Source organism: Aplidium turbinatum, chromosome 2 (assembly GCF_918807975.1).
Source record: "Aplidium turbinatum chromosome 2, kaAplTurb1.1, whole genome shotgun sequence".
Lineage (NCBI taxonomy): Eukaryota > Metazoa > Chordata > Ascidiacea > Aplousobranchia > Polyclinidae > Aplidium > Aplidium turbinatum.
This window is the reverse complement of record NC_137473.1, coordinates 13,238,460-13,259,618: the sequence shown is the minus strand read 5'-3', so window position 1 is coordinate 13,259,618 and position 21,159 is coordinate 13,238,460. Positions and strand designations below refer to the sequence as shown.

The 21,159-nt window shown below is 36.6% G+C and overlaps 1 protein-coding gene across 1 annotated transcript in view; it reads right to left on the bottom strand.

Moving 5' to 3' along the window:
- Positions 1-233: 233 nt before the first annotated feature.
- The window catches only part of LOC145765433 (uncharacterized), a 35,031-nt gene continuing 14,105 nt past the window's right edge, over positions 234-21,159 (bottom strand). The window contains exons 9-28 of the mRNA XM_082577253.1: positions 20,219-20,402; positions 19,807-19,914; positions 19,180-19,382; positions 18,612-18,756; positions 16,633-16,846; positions 16,185-16,300; positions 15,552-15,692; positions 10,802-10,894; positions 9,800-10,019; positions 8,349-8,391; positions 7,683-7,830; positions 6,856-7,059; positions 6,083-6,283; positions 5,537-5,668; positions 4,941-5,018; positions 4,244-4,312; positions 3,479-3,658; positions 2,559-2,729; positions 1,777-1,962; positions 234-1,266 (exon numbers count right to left, since the gene is read on the bottom strand). Of these exons, the coding sequence (XP_082433379.1) occupies positions 1,078-1,266; positions 1,777-1,962; positions 2,559-2,729; positions 3,479-3,658; positions 4,244-4,312; positions 4,941-5,018; positions 5,537-5,668; positions 6,083-6,283; positions 6,856-7,059; positions 7,683-7,830; positions 8,349-8,391; positions 9,800-10,019; positions 10,802-10,894; positions 15,552-15,692; positions 16,185-16,300; positions 16,633-16,846; positions 18,612-18,756; positions 19,180-19,382; positions 19,807-19,914; positions 20,219-20,402 (3,025 nt within the window). The 3' untranslated portion in view covers positions 234-1,077. The remainder of the gene's footprint in view (positions 1,267-1,776; positions 1,963-2,558; positions 2,730-3,478; positions 3,659-4,243; positions 4,313-4,940; positions 5,019-5,536; positions 5,669-6,082; positions 6,284-6,855; positions 7,060-7,682; positions 7,831-8,348; positions 8,392-9,799; positions 10,020-10,801; positions 10,895-15,551; positions 15,693-16,184; positions 16,301-16,632; positions 16,847-18,611; positions 18,757-19,179; positions 19,383-19,806; positions 19,915-20,218; positions 20,403-21,159) is intronic.

The window sequence follows — 21,159 nt, the reverse complement described above, 5'->3', positions numbered from 1 at the left end:
TCAGTCGTTTTTTATGTTGATTCAACGTCTACAGACTGTCTATCGATTTGCTGTCTCGTTTTCAGAAATCACGCGACAGTTTTTTTTGCTCGAGGATTTTTGTAGTGTTGTGAACCATGTTTGTTGCACGTGTACTAAAGTTAGATTCTACGCTTTCTTCTAAAACTAGTTGTCGCCCAACTTAAGTTTGCTCTGTTAGCGTAATTCTGTTTTGTATAATATTTGCTGCTCACTTGCGACTTGACGTTTTTTATTAAGTTCAAGGAAGAGTGATCACAATTTAACTGTGCATAAGTTTTGGCTTGATAACCTGAAAGGAAATTAGAAATTTTGCTACATTCTAATGAACGCCAGTGAAGGATTATCGGGAAAGATAGTTTCTCCCCTGTCTGCCACAAAATATAATTGTGTGATGCTGAAACTGCTGGTGGCTGTAACCACTGCAGAATTATCGCAATGTATCTCCTGTGGCGGACAGCTCGATGAATTGCAGGTTAACAATTGAGGTTTTTATGTCGTCAAAGAAACCCAGTTTTGACAAATGCGCGTTGAAATGATGCGCGTGACGTATGTAAAATACGGTGGTTGTGAATTAAAGATCCGTTTCACAGGTCAGCGATTTTGCAATACTATGCTAAGACATTTGAACAACACTTTTAAAAATACAAAATAAATTATAAACGTGGTATGCTACAAACTGCTCATTTGTTTGACAATAAAATTCCCAGACAGTAAATCATTCGTTTTTTACAGACGTTGAATCGATGTAAAAAAAACGACTGATTTGTCTGGGCTATAGATTCAAACATAAAAACGACTCGAGGTCTCGGGAATGCTTACAAAAGGCGCTCAATGCTAAAACAAATATTTTCTGGGCGTAATGCATATTTGACGTTTTAGATTCCAGAAGATACCGTACAGAGTAGAGTGGATTGAACTAAAATATACATCGGTTTTGCATCGATTTAACCACAACTCATATAAAAATGTAGATGTTTCGTGAATCTCTCGACTTGTCATTTCCGCTTTGTTGAGCCTGAAACAAGATTAAACCAGTTCATGTTGCTTTTTTGCTCCTCACACTCTGCTCATATATTTCTCTTTAACCAAAACTATCTTCATCTCCTCCAAGTTCTCCATGATTTCTCTCCGGCTCCTCTCGACTTTCTCATTGCATCGAGCGAGTCCCGCTTCAATCTCAGCCCAGCTCCGAGACAACAGAGCTGCTTGCATCTCATCCATCCGTCTCTCCAGCTCCCCCTTCACCTACAAGCGAGAATGCATTGACATATTAGTTTAATTTTTTTGGTCATCAAAAAATTTTGATCACTAGTATAAAAAAGTGATAGTTCTACTTGCCATAACATTGCAAACGTCTAGAAAAAGGTAGAAGCGACAAAATGCGAACGTTAAAGCGTGCTTGGGACCGAAATTCTAAGTAGACAGGATTAGGCTCTTACCTAAGGCTAAGAATTAAAATTTTAGAGCAAGCAATATTGCTGTGTTGGTTGGCCTTGGTGCGTTATCAGAAGTGTTGATTATAAGCGTGGAAAACACAACTCTTCATGTGACCAGTTTAGCTCAAGTCGAAGCAAACGACGTCTTTGGAACGTGGCAACGAAACCACGTACCTTAACGTTGCTGCAACGCTCACTGAGCCACCTACCAGTTTTACGTACTGTTGCTACGGACGATTTTTCTGGCAAGGTAAAAGTTGCCATGTTTAATATGGACCCACAGCTCTATCTTTGTTTTGAAGTTTGGATTTTTACTTACTACGGAAATTTCTTGCTTCGTTCCTTCAACATCATTTTGAAGCTGATTGACCACGGCCATCGTTCCATCCACTCTTCCTCTGGTTTCGCCCGACTCCAGTTGCGTGGTTTGTGTCAGACCTGTGTGTGTCCTGTCGATCTGTTGAATCAGGTTTGTTCCAGTGCTGGAAAGATTTTCTTTAATTTCCTGTGAAAGTTTCAGAGTTATTTCAAATTCTTGCTTGTTTATTTATTTTCAAACGGTCGAGCTATTGTTTAAGATTTATTGGAAGCATTTTTTATCCTTCGATTAAGAAAAGAAAACACTTCTGAAAACTTAATTCTGTGAGTTTCGTTTTCAGAACACTTATGACGAGGATGTTGAATGAGATTTGCGTTTGAAATTTCAGCTTATGCTAAGGTTGTAGTATTGTTGTTTTCAGTTTCATTCAGTAGATAATACAAATGATCAAGTAGCCAACTGTTGTTGCTTTTCCAACTTTGTTCAGCACGTGGAAAAGAACAGCTTACATTCTCGCCAAGTCAGTCAATTTGGAAGACAACCAGAGAAAAAAATTACTGTCATTAAAGCCCCACCAAAGCTAAATGGTCATTGCTATGACTTAATAGGCAAATGAAAATTTTGCCTCATTATCACTTACTACATTTACTATGATTTGAAATGGAGACCTCATTTTAACCATAACCTTTATTAGCAAAATAGGCTTTAGCATGACAACACATACGATCCATTTAAATTTGGTCTAATTTTTGGAAAACTATCTCCAAGGTGTTCAAACTTACATCTGCTTGTATCTTGGTGTCGTTTCTCACTTCTCGTACAAGGGCTCGCACACCACGGACGCTTTGTTTCACCTCTGCTTGATCAGCCAATATGTCGGACACCCTTCCCTTCAGAATGTTGAGGCCGCTCAAAACTTTATCTTCTGCCGTTCGGATTTCTTCTTGATCTGCCTATTAGAGGTTTTTTTTTTTTAACAATACAACTTAGTTTCAAGTTGCATGATTAAGCAATCGCTCAAAGTCAACCGGTAATTTATTTTATAGCTTAAAAGCCGATAGGCCTAGGGGAAGGTGGGGTGAGTTGAGCAATGGGGTAAGTTGAGCAACCCCTAGTTCCGGGAAAACGGAAAAGCTAAAACGAATTTTTCCGCTACCAAGTTATTTTACCCATAATACCTTTTAAGCCACTATATCGATCTAAACAACTGGAAGCTTTGTTTAGGAATGGTTCCACTTTTTTGAGTTTAGGTGCTTAGGAATAAATATTTGGCAGCGGCGGAAATTTCAGTTTATTGAATTATTAGTAGAGATAGATGAAATTCGTTTTGCAATTGAGGTAGACGTTACATCTGCCTCGGCTTGTAGCCAATAATGCAATATAGTTTTCTAGCAGTCTTTGAAAAAATTAACTTTTTTAAAAAATGGTAGAGATGGGCTAAGTTGAGCAATTGCTCTTGGGGTAAGTTGAGCAGTTGCTAGTTTTTACTGTTAGTTAGAACATCAGTTGAATTGACTACGGTAGGAGTCTAGATTTATTCTCTAATTGAAAAAAAAACATACCTTGCTTTTAAATCGTTTCAAATAAAATAAGTTTGCAATGAAAATAAAGGTTTAACGCTTTCGAATTCACTTGTTAGCTTGCAATGCATACCGCTTTCATCAGGCTAGGCTAGCACACTGCATATTGTAACAAGTCTTACTCCTTCGTCGTCGAGGGCGTTGGAAATATGCTCCAAAGTAATGTTGGAGTCTTCAAAGAAAAATTTTTTTAAGAAGTTTGATTTGCGATATTTATTGATTTCCAACATTTGCTTCCGAAGACACATTTTCTTGCGAAAAAACGACGGCAAAGTGAATTCAACTTCTAACGCTAGAGCGACCTGAAATGGAAAAGAGCGATCAAAAACAATTCCTTGACCAAACAAAGGATGGGCGTTGATTTTGCGTTATAGAAAGAAAACTGCGACACAAAGGGTGTTCTTTGACCACCCCAGCTTCACAATGTTCCCAAACTACACTGGAAGGTTATTAGAGAGAAACCGGTCTTTGGTTTCATCATCCAAGGCAGGCAGACCTTTAACTGCGTTCAAGGTCAATTGTTGGTCAGTTGAAGATGATACAGTTATTGATGGTGTGGTCTGCAGTCTATTCCTCAGCACCACAATTTCAAGAAGAGAAATATGCCAAACTGTTTTAGCTTCTAGTTTTATATTTAATAATAAAATCTGTGGCGTAAGCGTTCATAATTAAGTCAATTTGTAAGGATTCGCAATATGTTGCAGAAAGCACGCCGAAGAGTGAAGAGGTGACTTCGACTAAAACCAATGGCAAAGCGAAAGAAGTTATAGCCTGGCGGCGACGGATACATGTGGTGTCAAGTTTAAACGCAGTAAACTCAAAACAATCAAAAGAGTCTGACCTATAGAAATGTCTGTTCGTTTCAGCCATTATACACTATACAGTACCTGCATGCCCAGCCTCTCCAGCGTTGCGTGTTCTTGCACCTCTATGATGTCACCGACAGCCAAACCCACCTATAAACAAAAATGTTGTTTCGTTATGACCCAATCAAGAGCAGCATTTGTCTGTTTAGACTTGAAAGAAAATAACATGATCACGTGTTGTACTTTTCATTGCATATTACATTTAAAAACGTTTTTTTAAGACTAGACTCATTACAATCCACAGGTGCAATCACAATGAACACATCAGTATTTTCAACGTTATAGGGAAAAGTCCATCTATATGCGGATTTGAAATATTTTCATACAAAGTTCAACTTGCTATAGCTTCACCAGGGATAGCAGACTTATTTAGAAATTCATGAGCTTCACTCATAAAAGGGCTGTGCAAATATCGTCGACATTTCCTAGGTTGTCTCCACCCTCAGACTCAAATTTTGCCAACACGAGTTTTGTCGTCAACGGTTCTGACAAGCGCCACCGCCAAGTGGTTTATGTTTGAACTTCCCCTCCCCCTTAATTACTGGTTGATGCAATTTTGAAGATGCAAGGAAATTTATAAAACAAAGTGCAAGTGGCCTTATCTTGATTTTGAAATTAGCAACATTGAGTTGCAAATTACCACAAAAAACATTGCCAGTCTGCTTTGTCACGAAAAAGTTATCACGAGTAGGCCACTTGACTTTTCACTAAAACTCACCAAAAGATTCATGATGATAATCGTCATGACAATCAGAAAGATAACAAAGAGCACAATGCTCACTTGTCGGGTATACACCTACGTAAAAACAAATCAGTATCATAGAAGAACTACGTAAAATTTAATATTTCTGCTTTTTAACCTTACATGCAGGGCTGCTGGGAGGATAATTCCGGTCCGGTACCAATTTATTTCGAAAAAGAAACAATTACATGAGAATTCAAGGAAAAGGGCAATTTTTCATATAGGAATTTTTTTTTTGGAAATCAATAAAAACGCATTATTATCTCAAGGCTATATTTCAATAAGACCCACTTGCGAAAAGGCCCATATCGTGTTTTCTTCTTGATTCTGGTTTCCTGAAATCGCTAGTCCTACTGACTCAGTTGAAAAAGTAGGCTACTCTCTACCAAACCACTAGTCACATGAAAAAATTATTTAAAGGCTTACAGCTAAGTGTTTCAATATCTGTCTAAACAAGCCGAGGTTTTAACCGAAATTAACTTCAACACTTTGATTATTAAGAAAATTTGGCCAAAGCAAACATAACCAATAGCTTAGTATTAAGCTAACTTTGTCAGTAAAATTCTTCCCACCTCTGCGTGATAATCTGTTCCAATATCAGCTGAAGCATCAGAGGCGGCATAGAAGATACTGCCATAGTCCAACTCTCCAATCATCATCACGAATGTTTTGACCAGCGCTTCGTACCACAATTCAAATTCATGCTAGAAAATAAAACATTTAAATTTTTAAACATTAACGTATCCCTTTACTCGTACATAATGTACAATAAACCGATTGTTCTTCTTTTACTAATGTTTTTTTTGCTGATTGATGACAAGAAAATAGACCTAGCCAGACTCCACATTTTTAAACTTATAATGCAGAAAAGTTGCTTTAAAGCCCCAGCTTTAAATGAGCAACTATTAACAATAAAACGTTATTGTAATGTTTAATCCACGTCAAATCGATTGCAAATTAATGTTTGAATGAATTTCCACTTGGTATTGAAAGAACAACGCCACAGATAGAGTCCCCAACCCGACATCATTTGGACTGGAGGATCGTGGTTTAGAAAAATTAAAAACCACTAAGTTACAACAAACAATAGGCTTTCAAAAAAAGAAACAAAGTCCTACCTGATTTCCTAAAAGAATTGTAAATGAAAAGGAAAAGCCAAAAATGAAGAAGATAAACACAATTAAGAACTCTCCAAACGTTTTCAGAATATCTGTGAACATCACAACAAATATTCCCAATCTTGGGATCTTCTGGATGAACAGGAGTAACCCCATCCAAGACAAGAACACAGCAAAAGCTCCAATCTCTTGCTGCCATTCCTAAAAAAGTATATGGAAACATGAAAAGAGTTGACCGGCTTTCTATTCTGTGCTGCAGAAAAGTTATTTTTCTCACTTTCTGCTTTTGTTATATTTTGTTTGTTTATACCTTTTCAGTGAATTTAAAAGTCACTGATTGTAATCATCATCATATTGTAACAACGACCGGTGAATACTGTAAACTTTAAAAAACTCACCAATGCTTCTACATGACTTGACACAAATGATGAGTAGAAGTAGCTTGTACAATGCCATTACAATACGTTCTGTCGCAAAAATGTTTTTTATAAAGGATAAAACGTTGCATCTATTTTTTTACTTGTATGCAACCTCTAAAATACCCTTTTGACTGATTGGCTAAATGCTCTACTTTTCATAGGCTAAGTTAATTTTGAGGCAATGTAAAATTCCTACTTGGAAAAACTTGTAATGAAGCCTAAAAACTTTGATTTTCGAATTGAGAAGTAAATCTTCTATCGTGAGCAGATAGGCCTACGCGGAGATTCGTGCTTGATGTAATATGCATAGGCTACTAACACAATTCTTGCTTACAAAGCCTCCATTTTACTCACCTGTCGTAATCCTGTATCTTCCTGCAGCCCAACAAGATCAGTGACGTTATCTGACGTATAAGTTCTTGCAGTCAGTCGCTCTATGCTGTCCAAGCTATAGTAATGAAAGTCAATGGTGAGAAGAAGGGACAAGACATACAGGGCCAGTTCCACCACGTTGGTGAAGTCAATGTATCCAAGACGTTGGTTGAACAGTTGGAATGCCTAGAATTGTGCGGAGTTTATTTAGGTAACGCAATAAAGATGTTGCAAAACATAAATTTGAAGATAATCACAGGCGTCACTGGTAGCCTACCCATGGGATGGAAGACTCTTTTTGAAAAACTAATAAAGTTGATGTTGAAATTTTTTTGCTTGTTGGTGTTATAAACTGAAGTTACAAAAAAAACTTAAGCTTATTGCACAATTTAAAAAAAAAAATTAATAGATTTTTTCGCTACAGTCTAAACTCTAAACCTTTAAAACATTTGGCTAGGCTAACACTCACAACAGTATATCAATAAAAGTTATAATTTATGTTGTGGAACCGGTTTTCATTCAATAGGACTCCTTCACTTTTGCACAATGTTTGTTATGTTATGAGTGATATTATGTAGAAAACTTATTCTCGTAATGCTCAGAATATTTAATGTAGATTAATGTTTTTGACTACGGTATGTGATTTGACAATGCCAATAGGTATGAAAGGCAACGCGAAATATCAGTGAAACAACATAGTTGGGATAGCTTAGTGCAATATGGCTTCTTTCTTTTTTATACATCAGATAAAAGTTTTTCCGAGAAAATTTATACGTTACAAAACGAAATAATATCGAGTATCATTTCACCTCTCTAAGCAGATTGAAGATGGAGAAAGCAAATATGACCCATTTTAAATTTAGGATTTCCAAGGGCAAGGTCTGACAAGAATCGTCGATCAGACCCACTGGTGAATCTTCTATCACCTCAGTTCGATAAAACCAACAGGCTGGCGATCTTTGAGCAAAGAAAGTGGTGTTGAAGACAATTTTGCTGAATATGCATTCTCAGTAGGCCATAGCTAAATTACTGTAGCTTACATCATAATCTAATACTCTAAGTAGTCTAAACTATTAACTAGGTATAATGCATAGGCTACGCTGTGTATGAAGTTGCCGTTTTAAAAATTAAACAAAACACATCTTGACACTTGCAACAAAGATGGGTGCTTTTGTTTTAAACATAGTCAGATGAAATTACTCACTGTAGACCACTGCAGTCGGCTAATGAATCAAACAAAAGGAATACTTAGAAAAAAAACATGATAAAAGGCCTGACCACCAATTTTCTGTTTACGTGAACGTGGTTTGCGAGCTTCCATAAACCATCATTCCATTGTTAAGCTTTAAATTGCAATACGTAAAAGAGGTTTTGCAAGATAAACACATATTTTTTGATAACTGATAGAACATCTATGAAAAGGTTGCATGAACGTGGTGGAAGACACACTGATGAAGTAAATAACTGATACTTACGAAACGTTAAATTGTGGTATGTACTGTGGATCGATTCGAGGGTCTGCACGATCAAAATTATGGTCAAAAACATTTCTTGCACTTAAAATTAAATTCAGTACAAAACAATAAACAGACAAAACAAAGTCGCTTTAACGGGTTTGACATAATGTATTACACACAAAAAAATTAACATAATCAAAGTAAAGACTTCTTAGGGCTTCCATAATCTTGGTCTGGTATGCAGATCTGCCTCGGGAGATGATTTTAAATTGGTCGATCAAATCGAGACATTGTCAGTGCACGTTGCACAAGAGGCGATGTGCTCTTTAATTGCACTTTTAGTTGTTAAATTTGTGTTTAGGTGGCCCTCGTCAACAAATGTCTGACATACCAATGTATCGCTGGTTTGCGTCACGCAAACAACTAAATTTCTTTATGGAAGCCCTATAAATCATGGAAGCCCTTAGAATCAAACGTAATAATCTGCCTCTTAACAGGCAATTATTTGCCTGTGGCTCGTCTTTCCTTTTGTGTGTGTTCTAATTGTTTGTCACATGCTTGTATTTTACACTTCATCTGATCTGTGTTATTCACTGTTGTGTTTCCCGCCGTGTTATTCACTCGTAATCATTCTTAAATCGCTTGTTGAGTGTGTGATTTTTAGTTCGGAGTGTCGTTACAGTTATTGTGCCTAGTCAGATTTATCTTCATTTTATGTATAGCCTATTGCAGATTAGTAATTCCTGATGAGGACACAAGCACGTGTAGAAAACGTTAGAGTTTATTTTAATTATGTTAAATTTTTGTGTGTGTAATACATTATGTTAAACCCGTTAAAGTTACTTTATTTTGTCCGTCTATGGTTTAACAAAGCAAACTTTATACCAAAGCTCCAAGTACAAAACAAATAGCAGTAGTTAAATTGGTCGACAGAAAACCAAGCTAAACAATGTTAGTGGACATTGTATGGAACCCAGTTTCTTTCTTTTACTTACACTTGTTAATTACGCAAAAAAAGTACCTTTTTCAAAAGATTCTGTCCGAATTCGGAGTAAGTTTTAAAATGGAAGTTGACCGCTTTCAAATATTAAGCAAAATTTGAACAAAAACACTTGGAAGTATTACAAAAGAAACGATACTTTACTAGAAAGCCAGTTTTGCAAGCAGCTCTGCGAGTGCACAGTGCATACATTTTTCTAAAGAATCATATCGCTCAATTTTGTGAAACATATTTTGTAAATAGAAAAGTAAATGATTACATTTGTTATAAATCTGCTTATTATTTTTAGAATTGTATAGTTGCTTAATCGAAAAGAAACGTTTAATCAAAAGTATTTTGTCAATTATTTAATATAAAGTTAAGCCCACCCCTTTAGAAACTCAATAAGAAACTAGCAACTTTTAACCCTAAAACAAGACAACGTAAAAACTGTATCCTTTGACAAAACAATAACAAAAAATGAGCTTACCACTGCTGTTCTGAAGAAATAGACGAAATTGAATCATTTTTCCCCAATCAAGACGATAAAATGGTGGCACAATCAACATGTAGGCATTGAGTATCGCTAGGTAGGCGGCAAACAAAAGAAGATTGGTATAATACACGTAGCGTCCATACCGCTTCCACTTGTAGTTGAGAAGACCAGTCACCACAGGATGAACTAGCAGAGACTCACATTTTGAGTTCACCTAGAGAATTAAACCAAATTCTGAGTTAAAACTGCGGAATGATGAAACGCGTTGTCATCTTAAAAAGGAGCCACTTGCATATGGGGAAAGATCCAACAAGTAGTTTTAGGGGAGGCGATTTCAACACAACGCAATGGTGTGTAGCCTGCAGTATGTCTACATAATCCGACCTCACAAATACACAACGTAAATAAAGCTACTTTTCTGTACATGAGGGGGAGACAATCGCCCCAATTGCCCATTCCGGATTCGTCACTGCTTGCACAAGGGGATAACCGAATGACAATAATAATGTTGACTGGGTGGCTGAATGATTAAAGCGCCTGCACAGCGTTCGACGCATGTCATCTTATTGAGGGTCGACTACTCGGCCGTTTTAGCAAGACATGTAATGTCATGCTTTTAGGTGAACACGAGGATCAACTATTTGACATTTCTAAATTTTTAATTATAACTGTTTTTGTCACTCACCGTCACGCCATATAGTGTCCCTAGACTCGGGCTGTTTGAAACATTAAGCATATTTTAGAGTATTTTGCTGTCGAACAAACAAGAAGCATTCGTTTCCTTGTAAATTTACATGGAAACAATTGGCAAGCTAGTTATTATTATTCAAACTCAACAGTAGGCTAGTGACGACAATGCTATTTCGAAATTATTTCTTATAATACAAAAACGAATTTCTAGATTTTGTTTTCTTTCCAATCATATTTTTTGTAAAGAATTTCATTTCGATCAAAAAAGGTATTTCAAAGAGCCACAACTTCAACATGGTCACGCACCATTATTTTTAAGGGATGGTTCTGTTGTAGGACATCGGACGAAGTATCATACGTGAACGCTTCTGGACTCAACTGATCGTGTTCATCATAAACCTGTGAGAACAAAAGTACGAGTCGCATGTAACAAAAGTCGTATGTGATTCACAGCCTACTTGTCTTTTCATTTCTTTGTAACAACATCAATTCACGAGAATTTAAAAGCATTACTTTCTTTAAGAAAACCTTGATGTGAAACCAGGGATTCATAGAACCACGGAATGACCAACTAAGCTACGTTATCTGACAAGTGAAGTACTGACAGATATTTTTTTAATTTTTAGAAAAAAATTTAAAAACATTTTTTGACATTTTTAAAGCAAAGTCACCCAAAGCTTGTTTGTTTAAAACTAACCTGATGTTCAAAGTTGCACAAAAGAAGTGCCTTAAAAGACTACTGATTTAAAATAAAACAAATACTTTAAAAATTATTATTTTTTTTAATATCTGGCAGTACTTTACCCTCCACTTGTCAGAAAACGTAGCTTAGTTGGTCATTTTGTAACTCTATAAATCTCTGTGTTAAACAGAATGCTAAGCGGACATCAGATTTTCTTCACAATATACAATAAGTCGACAGCGGTATTCAACAAAGAAAACAATTCAACAACTCAATGAGCAACATTTTTTGTAGCTTTGCATACATATTCTGTTAAAAAAGGAACGCTGAAAAAAGGTGTCGAAAGCGTGGCCCGTGGCCGTTTGTTTTTCTGAAGCAAACATTTAGTTATGCCAGGGATTGCACTATTTAAAAAAAACACTAAACATTTTGCAGTATTTAAATCATGCTTCCTAAAAGCAAACATATGCGTTGGAAACAAATAAAAATGATAATGCAACGGTAAATGTAGGTGATTGCACAACATCAAGCTCACTATTGGTTCATGCTGTAACACGTGATCATTGCGAATTGTAGGCCTAAACATACAGTAAGTACGCACGCTTCAGTGGCTTCGAGTTCGGTACTCAGCGGTCATAAGAACCACTGTGAAAACGGGATAAATTTTATTTTCATTGGGCAACTATAAAATATATTTGTTTTGACATAAGGGGTACACGAACGGTATTGGGTCTCAAGGCAACTTTGCGACCAAGGATTCCAAGCTTGATAACCGATAAAATGAAAATGTTGATGAAAAATGGGCAAATAAAATAACAAATTTAAAACTAAAAAACTGAAACAGAAATGATAATACCTCATGATATGCAAGCAAATGTGTCAGTGGCGTATCCTGGTTGGTTGAGCAAGGGAAGCAATAAAACTCGTGGGGGATCAGAGCGTGCCGAAGGCACGTGTTTTCTAGGGGGGTCCGGGGGCATGCTCCCCCGGAAAATTTTTTGGCAAAATTACACTCAAATAATGGATTATAGTGCTTTCTGGAAACACTTTCAGGCAGGGCCGGATTAGGGGTTTATGGGGCCCTGGGCTGAACTGAAAGTGGGGGCCCTTATCAAGTGACATTTTCGCTGAAAATTAATGGTGGAGTGGGGCTACGACACGGCCCCAGTTGCATGTAGGCTATCTGTGGCACCGAGCCCCAAACAGCGGACCAGTGGCGTAGCCAGAAAAAAATGTTGGTGGGGGCCAAATATTTGATGAATTGAAGAGAACAACAAAGTGTTTGATTTAAAGCCATCGCTACTTGATGTGCAGTGGCGTATCCTGGTGGGTTGAAGCAATAAAAATGGTAGGGGGGTTAGAGCGTGCCGAAGGCACGCGTATTCTAGGGAGGTCCGGGGGCATGCTCTCCCGGAAAATTTTTGAAAAATTACACTCAAATAATGGATTATAGCGCTTTCTGAAAACACTTTTAGGGTGATATTTGTATGAAATTTATTAGCAGATAAACAGCTATTAACTTATTAAAGATAGCTCTTCGACACCAACGGGCAAAAACTGCGGCTAAAATTAGAGAACATTAAAAACTCAATTACACAAAAACTCAATAACTACACAAAAACCCAACAGAGTAAGCCTTCTGAAATCGCTTCCACAAATTAGTTCAAAGAAACGTAAATCGCGTAAATTTTACGCGATTTACGATTTGCAAAATTTATTGGTGTCTTTCTGTGTGTCTAAATCAAGTCCTTGGGGGTGTTAATAGCCAGATGTCTTGGAAAACGATATAAATTTCTACAAACTTTATTATGTTTTCAACAAAGGGCTCAACTTCGGAATCCAAACTTGGAAAATTTGGGGGGCCACGGCCCCTATCGCCCCTCTGGCTACGCCTATGCAGCGGATCACCTTCTTGTTTGCCCTCGGCTTGCCACCCGGTGCAGTAGGTGGGACCTGTCAGTGTAGAACTCCGTTGCGGAAGAATGTGTCAATCTGTGGTGTATCAACGAACTTTAGAAGACTCGATAGAAGAAGAACTGCATCATATCTAACTGACCATCTTGTATCAGATAATGTCTTCAAAACAGGCAAACCATCTAGGAATTTTCGATAGACTTGCCAACGATGAGTAGACGAGACGAGCCATGAATAAAGACTTTGCAACAATTCAAAAAGCTCAGCGGCAGAACGGCATGTTTCTACAGGACATTTACCGATTAAATTAAGTGAATGTGCTGTGCAAGGGACATAATGAGCTACACTACATTTCTCGCGCAGAAGAGCTTGAAGACTGTTAAACTTGCCACTCATATTGACAGCATTATCATAACTTTGACCCATAATCCGTACCATTTTCGGATATGAAAGTATCAAATATGTTCTTTGTTAAAAACAAAGAAGAAAAATTGAATAACTGGGGCTGGGCACTCCCGTGGGCAGGGGTGCTGCAGCACCGCAGCACATATGGGTGAGCCGCCCTTGCTTGTTTGAGATACGAATTAAAGCAGTAATCTCGAGCTGTGCAACTAAAAAAATTAGTAGATTTTTTTCTTTGAGGTGGGGCCCCCCGAAAGTGGGGGCCCTGGGCTTCAGCCCAGTCCGCCCCCCCCCCTTAATCCGGCACTGCTTTCAGGGTAATATTTGTATAAAATTTATAAGCAGATAAACAGCTATTAACTTATTAAAGGTGGCAAAAAATGCGGCTAAAATTGGAAAACACCAAAAATTCAGCTACAACTACCTACTGATAGTAGCTTAAGACAGAATTCATTTCCGTCAAGTTTAGCCTAGACCTCACGTATCCTGTCTGATGCCAAAGTATATCCAGCCAGGATAGCAGTGTAAAGCCAACATTTGGCTCAAACTTTTGCTTACTTTTGCTTTACCTGATATTATAACCATAACAGCGCTTTAAATTTTTTCATTTTTAGCCCACGGGCGCAATATCCAATAGAGCAGAATTGCCAGACTATGATAAAGTCTAAAAACAAAAATAATACAAAAAAAGGCCAAAAACAAGGAAAATATTAGACAAAAGGCCAAATGGATATATTTACCTGTTTCTATTAAAAATAATAAAATGTACATACATTTTATGACTTGTAGCGGATTTCAAGAAATTGTATCAAAAATAATTCTGCAAGTATAGCCCGAAAAATAGCAAGTATAAAAGGACTGTAGTGGATGAGTATTAATCCGCCACATTACGAGTATTAAACAAGTATAGAACATAATATATTGAACAATGGTGAACATGGTTTCATGTGGTAAGGTTACAATATTTGAGAAATATTGATTATTATGCATTTTAAAGAATTAATTTAAAAAAAGCCTAATTTGTGGAATTTGGCCAATCTGGTAACCCTGCGACGGGGAAGCGATTGAAAAGTTGCTTCCGTGGATTAGTTAAAAGAAAGGTAACTCGCGCAAACTTTGCTCTGCTTTTTTTCCTTAGTCTCTCACTTGTTTCTTAGTACAGCAAAAACGAGAGCAAGGGAAGCGATACGAATCTTCGCTTCCGTAAGCTTCCAACTTTTTTAAAATTAAAACCGAGCTGAAATTATACGGGGACATGAGTTAGAAACCGTTCTAATTTGTATTCAGGTAAAGAAATTACGAAACCATTTTACTAAAAAATATAATTTTCTCTTTTTTCAATTTAGACAAGGGAAGCAATGCTTCCCTTGCTTCCATTGAGGATACGCCCCTGAAATGTGTGCATTAGACCAAGGCAATGGTTAAAAATAATAAAACAACCTTTAATTCATTCATTTACCTTGTAATAGCTGTATATCTGGTAAAAGTACAATCGATACTTATGTGCTGTTTCTGGGCTCGTATGTTACATATCAAGTCAACATTATTACATGTGAAGTAGCCTACGGTAGGCTAATTGGAGTAGTCTATGAAATAACAAATTTTAAATTATTTCTTTGTATAAAGGTTAAGAGAAGAATGGTTAGAAAGTCTGGTCAATCTAATTAAAAAATAAAAATCTTAAAACGTACAACCTAAATGAAATGAGTTTAGTTTCTAAACTTTGGGAAGTTTATTTGTTGATGTGACAACGCAATACTTGTTTTAAAAATACGTAGGTTCACTCATTGCTGTCAGCTTTTCTGTGTGTGACGAGTAGCCTACGACTAAAAAAAATAATAATAGCCAACATTTGTGGATTACATAATACAAGTTTTTTAGATATACAAAGTAAGTCAAGTCGTTATAAAACGAAAACCCCCAATGCCCATTTCACTTTGACAGGGACATTAGGAGGCATTTAGACTCCTATTCAAATAGAATAATACACCCATTCCTTGATACCACCAACATATTTAAATGAATTCATTGTACCAAAGGAAAAATACATTTTCTTACTGCATAAGGGTTATCTTCATTCGTTGTCAGGAGTAGGTTGTCGTAGATATGAGCTGAGCTTGGTCTTGATCGTTCTTCTACGTGTTCCAGCCACTCAGTGCTGGCGTACATGTCGTCGAGAAGTTCGTACATTAGAGAGATCTGGTCAATGATACATCAGTTAATTATGCCTTCTTATCATTAGCACAACTCCCAAAAGCGAGTGACCGACATCACAGCTCGATAGGACCATCAGCGCGACTTCCATAAGAGCGACATTTACTGATAAGATTTTGTTTGCTTTGAGGCATAAGTTATGGTTTACACATTTTACTATAATTGTATGTAAACAAAATTTATGCACTGTGAGTATTATTTAATACTGGATTGATTGTTTTTCGAAGACAATACCTTTTCTCTATATTAATTTTATTACCCTAAAAAGTACAGAAAGCAAAATGCAGAAACCTAAGTCATGTCCAGAAAACGCGTCAAAAACTTAACTGTTTCTATCTCCAGTGCCAAAATTACGTAGTAACGGTTTGATTTTCTGAATTTTGCTGAAAATGAGTTTAGTTTTTTAATTTTGAGCTCTAGATTTCGTTCACCTCAGACTTAAATTAAAAAATGTGCGAAAACAGCTAAGAAACATACCGTAAAATCGTCATTTTCAGGCTTTTTTCCATTGTCTGTAATACATTGGTTGCAAACAACCAGGGCCATGTCTTCCATTTTCATGATTAGTTTCCTCATTGGAGTGACCAGTTGCCCTGATGGAAAACGCAAATGTAAACAATAAGATAACATTTTGTCTTGGTTAGATTTTTTAACATCAAACAGACTTTTGTACCTTTGCCATGCAAATGTTATTTGTGATGTTTAGTAACATATCTGAAACGTAGGCTACAATAAAGTATCATCATGATACGTCCGCACATTAATGAACGCGTTAAGTAGCAAACTTCGTAAGCTGTAAAGCGTGAGAGAAATTTGTTTGAGTAGTGAAGTAAGGACTAACATGATTCCTATGGCAAGCTCAATCACAAACCCCCCAAAAGTTTTTAATAAAAATAAATTATCTTGCTCTGTTCAAGGTTCGAACCTGTGACAGGATTGATCACTGCGTTTCTCAGGCTCTGCAGCCACGTCTCGTGTTTGATGAGGGCAAGCACGCAGTCTTTTTGCGAAAAGTCCACTGCAAAATCCAACGCATTCCTGCCGTCAGCAGCCCGAAACGTCACATCCGCTTTCCACTGCAGCAGCAACTTCACCACATCCACGTGACCTCTTTGACAAGCCAAGTGTAACGGTGCAACCTTGAGAACAAACATTGATTGATTTTCAACGTAAATATACACCATTTTTGACGGTCTGATTTATCAAGCTTTTAAAAGTTGAAACAATTTACAAAAACTTTTACAAAACTCGACAATGCGACCAGTTTCCATTGTCAAGCAAAGTGGTCGCGTTGGCGAGATCTATTGTTTACGCTGCCTTTGATTATACAGATTCTGGTTTTGACTCCTTTACAATTTTAAAATAAATTAAATCAACGCGTTATTATCAAAGTTACACAAAATTTATTCACAAAGGATATGTAGATTTTCAATGGTTTGAAGTTATTGTCAAGCAAACGAAAATAATGAAATGAAAAAAGATGAAACAAAATAAAAGGTTGTGCGTCTCTACTCTGCTGAAAACATCGGAAACTAAACAAGTGTTTCTGCTGATAAAGATTTGAGTTCAAAAACTACTTAAGTCACAAAAATGTTTTTTTTGTAAAATGTGCAAGCTCGCTTAACCACTTAGCAAACAGCTTGCATCATCTCAAAATTGTTTTAAACATGTGACTAAGTAGTTTTTAAAGTTATGTCTTTCATTTGTAGTTAAAAGTAACAGGTAAAGTTGGCCTAGTAGACCTCAAATCTGCTTTACTAAAACTCATAGAAATTGTTTGTTTGTTTGTTTGTTTATCTTTATCCTGCATTGCGGGAAAGCGGACTTGAGCGCTATGCATCGATGTACGCCTTCCGACGTACACCTGACCCACGCTGCAGCCGACGGCAATGTCTGTTTTCCGGTTGTCTACTTTACTTATGACTTAAATTTGGTACTACCCATTCCTCGAAATCGATCACTAGGTAGAGGCAATTATCGTTAAGTTTCTTGCCCAGAGAAACAACAGCAAGTGCGGGTGGCTGGAGTCGAACATGCAGGCTCTCGACTGCGAGCCCAACGCGCTAACTACTCGGCCACGGCTGCCGACATAGTTTTGAAATGTTGATTTTGAAGTTTGAAATTTGAATGTTTGGTTTTGAAACCGAATGGTTTTGAAATGTTCAGTTCAGTTTGTTTTTATTTCTGACCATCACAACAAAAAACAATATATGCCTAAAATGCAACAAGCATGATAGGGTAGTCACAGTATGACAAAACAAATCATCAACGTATAAACGTGCAAGATGATGACGCATGAACGTATGCAATAAGCAGTAAAACGATGTGATTGCTTGGAACAAAAAGTGATCATTACATGTTATTACCTTGTAAGCTTGCATCTGTACAAATAGACAATTTAGATATATGTAAAAGTTATTTTTGAAAGTTCATAGTTTAACCTTTATATTGCAAGATGGTGTGAATTTAGGTACAGTGCTATGTTCTGTCAAAGTTTAACCCTAAGAAACATGGGCTACTCATTGATAAGAATAGGAACTATCGTAAATTCATATTACGATTTTAGATGCGAATCTTCTTTAAGATTTTCCTTTTCGGAAATATTGTTTTACATCATCTTTGAACAGTGTGATGTTTGTGCAAGTAAAAAAAAAGAAACTATGGTGTTTTCAAAAAACTACTCAATCACTTTATTTACATGTCTTCAACATCATTGGCCAGAACACTGAGAGCAGACTACAAATTGTTAACCATTTCACATTCAACAACTCAGTCCATTTATAAAACCTACTGAGATTTACACGAATACTTTCATTGACAAGTTATTGTGGTTTAATTCTAGTAAAAATATACTCAATTTTTGTTTTGACATTGTCAAGAAAACTGCACATCATAATTACTTACCTTAATTTTTCCTTTAGGCTGAACGCTGGCTCCAGCTTCTAGGATAGCGTTAGCTACTTTCACCCAGCCATACGCAGCAGCACAGTCCAGCGGAGTCCATTGACGAGCATTCCGAATCTCAATGTTTGCTCCAGATTGGATCAGTCTGAAAAATTTTGTGGATTAGTTTGTCTAATCATGTTAGATTTTTCTGCTAAGCGGTTTGAACAATTGCAATCAAAAAGGCAAGAACAGTCAAAATAAGTCTTATGGTCACTTTTGTATTTTAGCATCATATTATTTATTAGCATTGATAGCATTTTGATTTCAGACTGCACTTTGCTGGTAGATCATCATTCAGCACCAACTCGGATATCTATCCGATGGAACAACTAAATTTCGTAATTCAAAAAAAAAAAACACTGTACTGGTTTGAAATTTATAGTTTCTGGTTGTAATTCTAACCAAAAAAAAGTTTTTCGCACAAAATCTGAACAAATCTAATCACAAAATTAGAACCTCCAGATAAAACTCCAAGTTGGTCTATTCTAGATGAACCAAGTGATGGCCACATTCAGCAGTTACTCACACTGCTACGCATTTTAAATTTCCTCCAATCGCAGCAAGATGGAGAGCAGTGTTTGATTCCTCGTCTCCAGAATTTATTATCGATCTGTCACGACCAACTAGTTCTGGTATGATGACGTCATGGCCGTGTGCGGCGGCCATGTGCAGCGTCGTGCGGTCGTCGTCGTTCTTGATATCAGCTGACGCCCGATGATCCAAAAGCAGCTAAACGCAACATAATTTTGATGTAGAAAATTAAAAACTGCATTTATTTACTCTATCCATAGATGGTAAAGAATTGTAAAAAGTAAAGTCTCGGCTACTAATCCCAAAAAACTTCACTTTCAGTATTTCGAGCTTTTCTCATAAAAGGTTATACGTAAACGTCATAGGCTTCCAAAAGAATCTATTTCCAAACAAGAAAAATTATACTTTTGCATTGATTCTAAAGTCAACAGTCGTCGGTAGACGCAGAACCAATTTTGGTATTGAAGTGCAATACAGGCACATCTCAGCTCCAAAAAACATTTGCAGCTATAGCAACTATGACAAAGTGACAGCATTAAAAATGGCAAGGCTTCACAGAGAGCAATGTTTCTACATAATAATCAACATAAAGCTTTAACAAAACAATCCTTCAAAAACTCACCTTCACTGTATCGGTATGGCCTTTCATTGACGCCAAATGCAGAGCTGTGTTATTGTATTTATCTCGCTCCTCGATCATCATTTTCATTTTGTTCTTGCGTAATAGAAGCTGAGAAATTCAAAGATATCAATAAATGTAAAAATCAGGCGGCTCAAATGCTTCAGTGTTCTATCAAACTTACGAAAATTTTCAGCACTAACAATTCATTCTAGATGACGAATGTTATTCCTTATTGCTGAAATAACGTAGAATAAACGTCAAACAAAAGCAAGAATTTAGGAACCTGGAGGAATATTTTTTTTATATGAAAGTAAAAATAGGCCTGCAGTAAGCGATTTTACAAGAACAGAATATTTACTTCCTCATCTGCAAACAGTTGACGTAATCCTAATAAAAAAAAGTTTGCACGAACCAATATGGCGTCCGTTCTATCCTCTTCCGCTGCCCACATCAGACACGTCTTGTCGTCTTTGTCGGTTTCAGTTATATCGGCATTGTACTCCAAGAGCCACGTGATGGTCTCAAGATGCCCATAGCGTGAGGCGAGTATCAAGGGAGTCATAAAGTCCGAATCTTTCAGCTCAATGTTCGCCCCACTGAAATAATACTCTTACAATAATACAAATGTCGATATCCTTAATATTACTACTAAAACTAATAGTTTACCTTACTTAGCCTACATTACATTTTAACTGACAATGATATTTGTAGTTTTAATATTTATAATACATTGATGATACCAATACTTATATTTGTAATCATTTTTTGCTAATTTACAAACTGAGTCTATATCGATATTTGAGGTCTACAGGTGCATATGAAAACTCAGGCACCTCTCAAATTTTGTGATATAGGTTATGTCGATACAGGATAAGCCTTTGGGTATCATGTTACAATTGGGAAAGGATATCAAACACGATATATCTGAAGTTACATTACAGATGTTTGAAGGAAATTCTAGGTACAATGCTTAAAAAACGGTTTTTGGCACAGTGATGGTTTATTTTCTTCTATAAATTAGCAATCACCAACCATCAGAGCTTTTAAGAGATGAAAACAACTTTAAAAATTTGAAAAGAAAACGATTCTAAAAAGATTTGTGTATAAATTATGTTAAGGGATTAGATGATGAATGTCTTCGATGAACGCAAATTAGCAGTACCACCTTTATATGAAAAACGTTGCCATATTTCATGCTTCATGGCATTATCCAACTGAAAAACATTTGATCGTGGTGATGATTTTGCAAAAAAACATTTAAAATTTTACACTCAGCCTCCGAAAAGCGAAAGAAATGTTCAATACTTAGTTGTTTCATCTTCTAAACACAAAGTCTAGGTCTCAATCATACAC